An 11,530-nucleotide genomic window follows, 5' to 3' on the forward strand; every position below is an offset into this window, starting at 1 on the left:
AGCGTTCCTCTGTGGAGAGAGGAGAGCCTTCCAGAAGGACAACCCTCTCTGCAGCAATCCACCAATCAGGCCTGTATGGTAGAGTGGCCAGACGAAAGCCACTCCTTAGTAAAAGGAACATGGAGGCCCGTCTGGAATATGCCAAAAAGCACCTGAATGACTCTCAGACCATGAGAAACAAAATTCCCTGGTCTGATGATTGAACTCTTTGGTGTGAATGCCAGGCGCCATGTTTGGAGGAAACCAGGCACCGCTCATCACCAGGCCAATACCATCCCTACAGTGAAGCATGGTGGTGGCAGCATCATGCTGTGGGGATGTTTTTCAGCAGCAGGAACTGGCAGGCTAGTCAGGATAGAAGGAAAAATTAATGCAGCAATATATAGAGATATCCTGGATGAAAACCTGCTCCAGAGCGCTCTTGACCTCAGGCTGGGGCAGAGGTTCATTTTTCAGCAGGACAACGACCCAAAGCACACAGCCAAGATTTCAAAGGATTTGCTTCAGAACCACTCCGAGAATGTCCTGGAGTGGCCCAGCCAGAGTCCAGACTTGAATCCGATCGAAAATCTCTGGAGATATCTTAAAATGGCTGTGGATAAACGTCTCCCATCCAACCTGATTGAGCTTGAGACTTATTGCAAAGAAGAATGGGCAAAACTGCCTAAAGATAGGTGTCCTAAACTTGTGGGATCATATTCAAAAAGACTTGAGGCTGTATTTGCTGCCAAAGGTGGATCAACAAAGTATTAAGCAAAGGCTGTGAATACTTATGTAAATGTGATTTCTTAGTTTTCTATTTTTAATAAATTCAAAAAAAGTAAAAAATAAACTTTTTCACATTGTCATAATGGAGTATTTTGTGTAGAATTTTGAGATAAGATATTAAATTAATACAATTTGGAATGAGGCTGTAACATAACAAAATGTGGAAAAAGTGAAGCGCTGTGAATACTTTCCGGATGCGCTGTACATAAACCGATCCATGATCCCTCGTATGCAATAAATGGGCCCAACACCAGAGTATGAAAAACATGCCAAGGACCACCATGCTTCACCGTCTTCATTGTGTACTGAGGTTTGAATTCAGAGTTTGGGGGTCTTCTGCTACAAGGTCTGCGGCCCCCAGACCCAATGAGTACAATATTACTTCCACAAAATGTTCCTCCATTTTTATTCATTTATGCCAGTAAATGTGTTATTTGGCGAATTGTAACCTCTTTTGCACATGCCTATTATTTTAACAGAAGGACTTAGCGTGAAATTCCTGAAAAACACTTGGCTTTACACAGACAACTTCTTACTGTCACAGCACTTAGAGGTAACTGCGGGCTGTGTTTGATCGTCCTGGAGCTGATCATTGGTTGAGCATTTGCCATTCTGGTTATTTTTACAGTCCATTTTAATCGTTGACTTTCATTTTCTTCCTTGTGCGCTAATTTATGGCATTAATAATCATTTTAGCTGTACAGCCAACAATTTTTTTGCACCTCTTTATAAGGTCTTCCCCATCCAATCAACTTTTTAATCAAAAAACTCAATTTTTCGGAGCAGTGTCTTGAACGACCCATTTTCCTCAATTCCATGTTCAACCAATGCTGGGTTCATCGTGCTTAAATAGGCGCCATCCGATTTGCACCAGTTTTGGGGTATTTCTTCAACAAAAAATTGATGAACTCAGATTATTTGCACCAAAGGCCTAAAAATAAAATCAGCTGAACAATAATATATCAACATAAACATGTGCTCAAAGGTAGTAGGCTGAAGCAGAGCCTTTTAAATACCCACCCTTATTACACTCATAATATGAAACAGTGTTTAATTGTGCTATAAAAAAGGTCAACTTGGACACAATGGTGGTAATTAGTTTAAGATAAAGCATCAAGTTTTACTATTCCGGCAAAGTCGGAGTGATCATTGTGTCTTTTTAAAATTTTTTCCAATAATTCATAATATAATTTCTTATGTTATTGAAAAAACAGCAAACAATGACAAGCTTCATGATGAGAAAGCAACATTATGCACGTCACAAGAAGCAGCTGTCATCACTGAGAGCATCCTCATTGACATGCTCACATTTTTGCATTGCAATGCAAAGATTACAAATAAGGACGAGTGAGTGATTTAGTCAGCAAGGGTGATAGTGCTTGCATTTTGCTTGTTCATGTTGAAAATCAAGTTACTGGGTTTTCACATTTGCATTTATTTCTTGTTTCAAAATCCCATGTCCCTTAAAACAACATAGATGCCTCTTTTTGCACTTTATTAAAACTACATTCTATACAGTATTTGCAAGTGTGTGCCATACTTTTGTATGTATTTTGTTTGTTATTTGACAAACTCTGATTTGTTTTATTGTTTAATGTTGTCAAATATTATTTTGTTCACTAGTGTCTTATTTGTCCACAAAATTTCAATATTTGAATGGAGTAAATTGATGCGTTTTTTATTTCATATTTATTGATTAATCGAAAAAGATAAATCGGCAGATTGATCGATTATTGAAATAATCGTTAGTTGCAGCCCTCAATAAGAACTTTAAATTGATTTTGTAAGTGGATACACTTGGCAAAATGCATTAACAAAAAAAACTACATTGAAAACTATTGTGAACACACCAGAGTTCCAGTCTTAAAAGGGCAAATCAGCAGGGATGTTGGGACCAGCGGACACATAAAACGGGTGAACAACAATCCAATTAGAGCAGCTCTGAGCACTCTTTTTAAGAGGTGACATGATAATATCTTTGAGGAGTATAGGGGGCTCGAGCTGCTTTCTGAGCACAAGCTGGCAACACACAAAGGCGCGTAAGAATTATTGTGCGTTGTTGCTAAGAGACCACCTGTTTCTGTCTCCGACATGAGCTACCAGAAAGCCGTGCGATGTGTCCTCCTGCTCATCATCTCAAATCACTGAGTGGAGTTGGACTGACAGGGGAGTCCATTATGGAACACACAAATCATTTCCTAATAGAGGTTGCTTGGAATTTGTTAGGACGCTTGCTAACCCTCTCTAATTATGCAAATTGTATACACAGAAAATGGCTTTTTGATTTCATATACATTCAAATGATCAAATGTTTCGTCTCAATCTTGTAAATCCTGTGTTAAAATGCCAAAACATAATTTCAGTGGGCCACACACACACACTGTGATTTGCATATGTAGTGCTGTTTCCAAGAGTTGAAATGTTTTAAGTTCTTCCCGCTCCATTGTTACAAAAAAGAACATTAAGTAAGAAATCACACTTTCTGGAAAACTAACAGCTAGCGAAACTGAAGAAGTCCAGAATAAATTGACAAGTATACTTGGGCAGGAGATCAGGAACATGAAGGGCAAACTACGATCAGACAGCTTCTGCTGTATATACAGTCCTTTAATAGTAAGTTCCTGATTAAAATCAGTTGCAGGTGATGAGGCAAAGATGTGGGATCCACCAGTCTGTCTGCTTGTTGCCGCTATCAGAGTACGGTGGCATATGGAATCCGAAGGATTTTTAATGTTTTCCAATTCTTCAAAATATTTAGAAGATTAAATATTATGATCTATATAAATGCAGATCATATAAATGCAGATCATTTCATAATAAATGACTCACTTTGACGCAAGAATAACCTTTTTTTTTATTAAATAAAGGTCTATTTTGGGCGCTTAATGTTTTTGTTTAAGGTTTTTAGGTCTTTTATGCCGAATTTCAAATTTTGGTTTGCCGACCCCTGGGTTAGCAAAGGTTTATACAGGTTAAAAAACTAAAAGATAACATGTATGCATGGCCACTTTCCTAATCCATTACACATTTTCCACATAAAATAGCCACACGGTGCACCTTAATTGTCCAATATAAGAGTCATTATGTCCACAATGATGTATCCGCAGTATTATTATGTACTTTATATTTTCTAGATTTTATTTAAGCATGCTGAAATGTCAGTTGCCTCTGATCTGACCGACCAGTGAGGCTTTTATAAAACATTTCAGCGGGCAGATTTAATGAAAGATCAAGAGTATCCGGTTCTAATCATTACTAGCTTGAGCCCAACATGTATTTTCTTTTTTTTCATACCACACTAGTGTTGACACTGGGAGAGGTTTCATGGGGAAAATGAGTGTTGTCCTGAGGGCTAATCTGAACGGGACACACCTTAATATTCCTGTACCTGCCTGGGTGTGTCGGAATACCAGCGCCTTGTGACGAAGCAGCAGGCTCACCTAAACAAAGAGCTAATGGAGTGTGTAATGTAGCCACAAATCTTATTCTTTTGCTTGGTCCTGATTAATCTGCTTGGGTCAGGTGCTTAGACTTCAGCCAAAGGCAAGTTAAGAGGCTTGTGTTCTTGGAGACGTTCGGCCAAACTTGAAGCCAGCTGCCTGAAAACACACACGTGTCTACAGGCCGCGTCCATAGCAAAAAAAAACTAGTACAGCAAAATCAGTCATGCGGTATATTGGGATTTAGGTAACTTCATTACTGTAAAGCATTTACAGTTTTAAACAACGTTTTTGCATGTAGGTCTTACCAATCTCTATTTTTATTTTTATAAATATTCCACACGAGTATCATTTTTCTTAGTTTCTCATTCTGGGTCTGCAACATCTTTGTGACGCTTTTGGGTGAACGATAATGAGATCTCACTGAGTGATAATAAAAACAAAGTATTCATGACCAATCCCAATAAAAAATAAAAATAAAAAAAACATTTACAGTAGGCAAGCCGAAGCACAGCATTGTCCTTCTGGTGAACAACTATTGTTTATTTAAATGAATTGAACACCACCAAGGACAGGTAGAGTCACTTGATGAACACTGTTTATAAATGGTAGAATGTATCACCCAAGAATAAGCCTTGAGAAGTTTCATTATGCATTGCTGAAATCAATTGTTGAAAAGCATGTCGCTTGCCCTCAATTATTACTTTAATTGTTCTGAATCTCATCAAATCAGAAATGCATGCAAATACAATTGTGATTTACATTTCCCAAACACACAAACACAAAGGGGGGGGCGTTTGGTGCACGAGATTTTTTCTTCATCTTGGGTTGGGGTGGGGGCATGACAGAAAATAAATGAGAAGCACATTTATAATACCACTTAATGGCCCAAAAGCACAACTTGTACTTCAGACTTTATACAGAGAACCCCTGCTGTAATGTACACATTTGGGACTAAAGTGTTTAATCAAGTAGGTTTAGTATCAAATTGAGCTTAAATGTGTCCAACCCGCTTTAAGAGTACGAGGCTAGTAGTTGGTTACTTGTCTTTGTGAAAACCCCCAAAAAATGATTTTACAGCATAACTATGTCATGAGTATAGCAGTGGATGCCCTTGGTTAAGCTCCCACGTCTGTACAGCTGTCAAATGCTATGACACGGGTTGCCTTACCTCTGCAAGACGGGCCTTTAACACACTGTCTGCAACCATTCAACTCCAATCTGCAGTCTCGAACGAAGCCATAGGATGAATGAAGGCATTAGGCATACGCAGGCTATTACATTCGGCTGTTCATTTAACTGAGCACAGAAATAGGCTCCAAACTTCCCCCGACGCCTCTGAAATAAGGCACCCGTCCATCACTCTGGGCACATCTGACCTCTTTTCTCAAAAGAAGTCTGCTCCCTGAAGGACAACCGAATGCCTTGCTCGTCTACAGTGGTCTCTGATTTTGGTCCATATGTATTAAAAAAAAGCTGTAAACATTTTAATGGTGACTTGCAAAATGCTTCAGATAATTCTTTGGTAGTAATTTAACATGATGAGACACAGGGAACTCATTCTTTTAAATTAGTAAAATTATTATATATTAACTAGATTTGTAGCCAGCATGGCGGAGCAGTGGTTAGCGCGTGTGCGGCACAGTACTGAGGTCATGAGATCGACCCTCCTGTGGGGAGTTTGCATGTTCTCCCTGTGCTTGCGTGGGTTTTCTCCGGGCACGCCGGTTTCCTCCCACATTCCAAAAACATGCATGTTAGGATAATTGGCCGGTCCAAATTGTCCCTAGGTGTGAATGAGCGAGTGAGTTGTCTGTCCGTGTGCCCTGCGACTGGGTGGCAATCAGTTCAGGGTGTCCCCTGCCCACTGCCCAAAGATAGCTGGGATGGGCTCCAGAACCCCCGCGACCCTACTGAGGATAAGCGGTGCAGATGATGGATGGATAGATTTATAGTTTAATTTGGTCCGTGACCATGTTCTTAAATTCATTTTTCATTCAATATTCCTGATTGAGATTATAAATATTTGTATAAATCTATTTCAGAGCTCCCAAAACATACCCTAACAAAATATAAGAACGAAAGTAAAAAATATCACTGTATATTAGATTTGTACATGATCATGAACTATGGGTCATGACCAAAAGAACAAGATACCAGATACAAGCGGCTGAAATGAGTTTCCTCTGCAGGGAGGCTAAGCTTTTTCTTAGAGATAAGGTGAGAAGCTCGGTAATTCGGGAGGGACTCGGTGTAGAGCAGCTGCTCCTCACCATTGAGAGAAGTCAATTGAGGTGGCTTGGGCATCTTATAAGGATGCCTTCTGGACGCCTCCCTCGGGAAGTGTTACGGGCATGTCTCACGGGCAGGAGCCCCTGGGGACGACCCAGGACACGCTGGAGAGACAACGTCGTTAGGCTGGCCTAGGAACGCCAGAGGATCCCGTTGGAATGACTGGATGAATTGGCTGGGCATAGGGAGGTCTGGGTTTCCCTGCTGAGGCTGCTGCCCCTGCGACCTGACCCCGGGCAAGTGGAAGAAAATAGATAGATGGACTGCATATAAAATTTATAAAAAAAATAACAGTAAAATAATGAATACAATTAATTGAATAATAATCACAACTGGACATGGGTTCAAATTATTATTTTTAGCTATATATCGATACTAATTTTTTTAAAAGTACTGCATTGGCATCCTATATAATAATCAAAATAAATAGCTTCAACCGTGCCAGCTATTTTACCTTGCCTGCCACCACTCAGTGAGTCGCATGCGAAGTAAACACATGCCACTTTCCTTTTTGTTCGCGCCAAATTAGATAGATAGATAGATAGATAGATAGATAGATAGATAGATACTTTATTCATCCCCGAAGGGAAATTCACTTTTCCAGCAGCATCCCTAAACTGAGAACAATCGAAAATAACTGAGAACAATCGAAAATAACACGGGAGCTGCTGGAGTGGCTGCCATTCGTGACGGCGCCGGAGAAACGATTCAATTTGAATCATGTACAAACAAACAAACAATTGAATCATGTACAAGAAACGATTCAATCTGAATCATGTACAAACAAACAAACAATTGAATCATGTACAACAAACAAACAAAATATTTATGTTTCAATAAGTGGAGTGTTAATAAAATGGGGGGAAAATAATTTCTGATACTGATATAGATAGCTATTGAAACGATTTATTTACAAGCTAAAATACTTCTTGGCAAATTTCCCTGCCGCCATATAGTGGAAGAGTGAGCAATGCTACAAGTAGTACTTGTAAAGCATTTCAACATGTACACCAAAAATGTTGTACAATTGTTTTTGTTCCATTTTTGTTTCTTATGAGAAGAAAATGCATTTGAAAGTTGAATAGAGCATTTATATCTATCTAAATTATTCGATCATAATAAAAAGTTGTATTTTCATAATAATGAATGCCGATCACAAAAAATATATACTTGCACACCTGCTAGCTGAGTGCAGTGCTTAGACTGCAACATGATTAAATTTGTGTTCAAGTTTTATTGGGAAGTGCTTTCCCCATGACATCGGCATGCTGTTGGGTTGACGTCAACTGTAATTTTATTGTGTCAAGCTCTATATGAGGTTAAATTTCCAGATTAAGTTAATAAAAGTTATAATTTTTTCATTTGAAAAATTAACTTGTGAATAATATTGCGCTCATTAATAATGTGCCGATTTTACTGATGTTCAGATTAATGGCATCTAAAGCATCTAACCTGTCTGTACTATTCTGGATTTATGCACAAAACCAAAAACTTTTAAAAGGAATAACTGCACATACCAACTCATTTGTTTTAATGCTTTCTGATCAGATCATCCATCCATCCATTATCTGCACCGCTAATCCTAAGTAGCATCGCGGGGTGCTGGAGCCCATCCCAGCTGTCTTCGGGCAGTGGGCAAGGGACACCCTGAACTGGTTGCCAGCCAGTCGCAGGGCACACAGAGACAGACAACTTACTCACTTATTCACACCTTGGGACAATTTAGACTGGCCAATTAACCATGGAATGTGGGAGGAAAACCCATGCAGGCACGGGGAGGCTGCGATAGCTGGACTTGCACCATGAATCTCTGCACCGTGGGGCTACGCGCTAACCACCCAGCCGCTGATCAGATCAGTGTTGGTCAAATCCACTTTGTGTGCTCATGCTTAGATTTTTAAAATTAATCTGACAATTTAAGTGACACACTTAAAAATACACTGTGTAATACTTTACCACTAGATGTCGCTGTATTGTCCAATGCAACAGGGAACAAGTGCTAAAAAGCACAAGCAAGAACACAACTACGGGGGCTTAAAATGACCAAACCATTTTTATTCTCATTTTGTTTTTTGGGGGCTACCCGTAACAGCAAGACAATCATCCTATCTCGCTTTAGGTGAGCCTCATAAAAACCCATTTCTAAATTCAAAGAAAAGGTTATTTCAAACATAGAAGAGAGACATTCAATATTTAATACTTATTCTAAAGCAAACCATCAAATCACAAAACTAAATATATTTCCTTACCCCATCTTTTCCATATTCAAACACTTCTAAAAAAATCTCTAGAGAACCACTGGGGTAGCACGAAATAATCACTTGCAGCTTTAAAGCTGCAGGTAGCTGACCGCCGCTTTAAGGCAATGTAAAGTAGTATGATCAGTGGTCGCCACCTTTTCTGTACCACGGACTGGTTCATTGTCTGAGAACAGTTTCACGCGGGGCGGCATTGATTATTTGTATGCTTTGGCTAAAATTATAACGACGACATTAATAATAAAAATGAGCGTAAATCCCCTGTGTTGTCATGTGGAACATTTAGATGTCCTCGTAACATGGCACCAAAATCGCATGCATTCAATCTCCAAACCGCTTGAGCCATGTTTTGGGAAAGTGTGAGGAAACCGGAGTTCCCGAGGGCACTGGGAGAGCATGCAAATTCCACACAAGGAGGACACTAGCTGCAATTAAGCCTGGAACCTCTGAACTGTGAGGAGGCCATAATCACTATCCGAACGTTTAATGCAAAACATCACAACGATCTGAGTGCAAAGTACGGTAATTAAAAATACAAAGTCATCAAATGGACCAACTCAGGGTAAAGCTTGTTGGTATTAAGTCGTTCTGTTGTGTTATTGACAGGGATCCAAACATCCTCAAACTCGAGAAGGTTTTCCAAAGACGAGTTTTGTTGTTTACAATTTTTCTAGGATTATATTGCTGACCATTCTCCACACTGAATGCCTATTAGAACAAAAGTTTGGTATGATTGAACCTTCACTGTATCCAGGGATCAGAATGGAGATTTTCATTTTCAGCTGAAATAGCCAGCGTCCAGGAATAAAGGAAAGAGTGAGACAGTCGGATTTTGAATTTGTTTGCTACGCAAGAGAAAAAGTGAAAAAGTCGGAATGCCTTTGGGGTTCAAAAACAGCGGAAATCCGCGGATCCGCGGAAAATTCTGATCCCTGTGTATCTTTGGCGGACAGGAATCCAGGTTTCTAATGTGCACCGCCCGACAGGCAACTGAGTCTGTGCGAACCACACCGATTTTAATTTTAAACCACTTCAAAAGCCCCGGTTCGAGTCCTGACCGAAATGTAGCAGTGCCAAAAAAACAAACACTAGTTATAAAACAATGCAACTAGTTTTTTTTTTTGGGGGGGTGCAGCCCAGTACCAAACTCGCCCGGTACCAGTCAGTTGGTTACCAGCCACAAAGTATGATGATCCACTGCAGATCTCATGACCAAAAATAAAAAGATTTGACAATGCTCTATAAAAAAAAAACTACTACAGTAAACAAAATGCATTTGAAATAACCAATTCATTTGAATACAATACGAGCTTTCGCTCTGAAAATGCTGGTTCGAGAGCGTTCATCTGTGAAGCCCTTTGAGACTCTTCGTGATTTAGGGCTATACAAATAAAAATGACTTGACTTGACTTGACTACTAGTGATCCCAAGAGCCAAGAAGAGATCCGCAGGTTCGAGAGTATTCTCCATTCGGGGCCCTGTGCTGTGGAATGCTCTTCCCCCCCCGAGATTCGATCTGCAACCCCAGTGGAAATGTTTAAATCCAAACTCAAAACGCACTTATTCTATAGCCTATGAATGGCCTATATTTTATGTTGACAATATCGGTGTATTTTTTGCCCTCATGTAGGTTATACATCAGGGGATGGTGTCATAATAGTCTGTGGTTTGCAATAATCTGTGGTCTGTGCAGCCCTTTGAGAGTCTTTGTGATTAGGGGCTATACAAATAAACATGTCTTTCTATGAGGCAATAATAAGATTCGATGATATAGTACGCAGAACACGTTTGCATGTTCAAATGCCCGAGGGGGGGTGAGGGGTCTGTTTACTTGTTGCAACATAGAGGCCAAAGCTTCCTCTGAACTTTAGGAACATCTCTAAACCAAGGTGTTTTAGTGGGGCTCAACTCTGCACTATGTTGGTGGACAGTCGAGGAACAAGCTTAGTGGATTGGGACACAGGCCTTTATTATCAAACGAATCGTGCACGCAGCGCGTGCGCGTATGGAGAGCGAGAAAGAAAACCTCGATCAATTAACCAATTGCCGTGCAGTCAAACATTTACAACACACAAGACTACATTTCGAACATTAGAGTCAAAACGAGAAACCTATCCAGACGACTAACTTCAGTAGGCCGTCGTCAATCGAAACTTTATTCATTAAGCGGCACCTTACCTTGTAGACATTTTCAGTCACTCGGTGAACCTCGTCGGTGCGAGACATCGTGCAATCTTCAACCAGGACCATAAAAGATCTTTCGCAAAACTTGTATCCGTGTGAAAACTGTTTTAGAAGGGAAAGGGGGAGAAAATGAGGATTTTGTGGAGTGGCAATGAGTCGCAGCCGAAATCCTACCGCAACTGAGCTCACCTTCTTTCTCAACAGTGCGTTGACAGTCGGCCGATGCCTTCAGGAACACTCGGTTTTCGCATTTTCATAACCGTTGCATATTGGACAACTACGACGAACAAGACTATTTGTCCACCATCTAATTCTATTTAGAATATTGTAACGTAAATCCCATATTGCTCTCCAAAATTTCTTGTGGCAGGGTGATTAAAAACGGTAGTGATTATATCATATTACACCACAACGTCTGTCTTGCTGTGAATAAATAGTTGCTGCACTGTGTTTTTAAGGTTAATTATCACTCAGTAAGAGCATTGCAATCTTTAATAACGATCGAAGGGGGTTCGGCTAAGATTGCCAAGTATGCAACTGTATATAAAAGCCAGCCATGTGAGGAAACATGCTTAAAAGGATATTATC

The 11,530-nt window shown here is 40.0% G+C and overlaps 1 protein-coding gene across 5 annotated transcripts in view; it reads right to left on the reverse strand.

Annotated features, from left to right (window-relative positions):
* Positions 1-11,125, reverse strand: part of baiap2a (BAR/IMD domain containing adaptor protein 2a) — a 117,929-nt gene extending 106,804 nt beyond the window's left edge. For all 5 annotated transcript variants that reach the window (XM_088342584.1, XM_088342557.1, XM_088342575.1 and 2 more), the window contains exon 1: positions 10,937-11,125. In XM_088342584.1, coding sequence (XP_088198710.1) covers positions 10,937-11,008 — 72 coding nt within the window. In that variant the 5' untranslated portion in view covers positions 11,009-11,125. The remainder of the gene's footprint in view (positions 1-10,936) is intronic.
* Between the last annotated feature and the right edge of the window lie 405 nt (positions 11,126-11,530).

The sequence above is a fragment of the Urocampus carinirostris genome, chromosome 1 (assembly GCF_059441175.1).
Source record: "Urocampus carinirostris isolate Australia breed hairy pipefish chromosome 1, RoL_Ucar_1.0, whole genome shotgun sequence".
NCBI lineage: Eukaryota > Metazoa > Chordata > Actinopteri > Syngnathiformes > Syngnathidae > Urocampus > Urocampus carinirostris.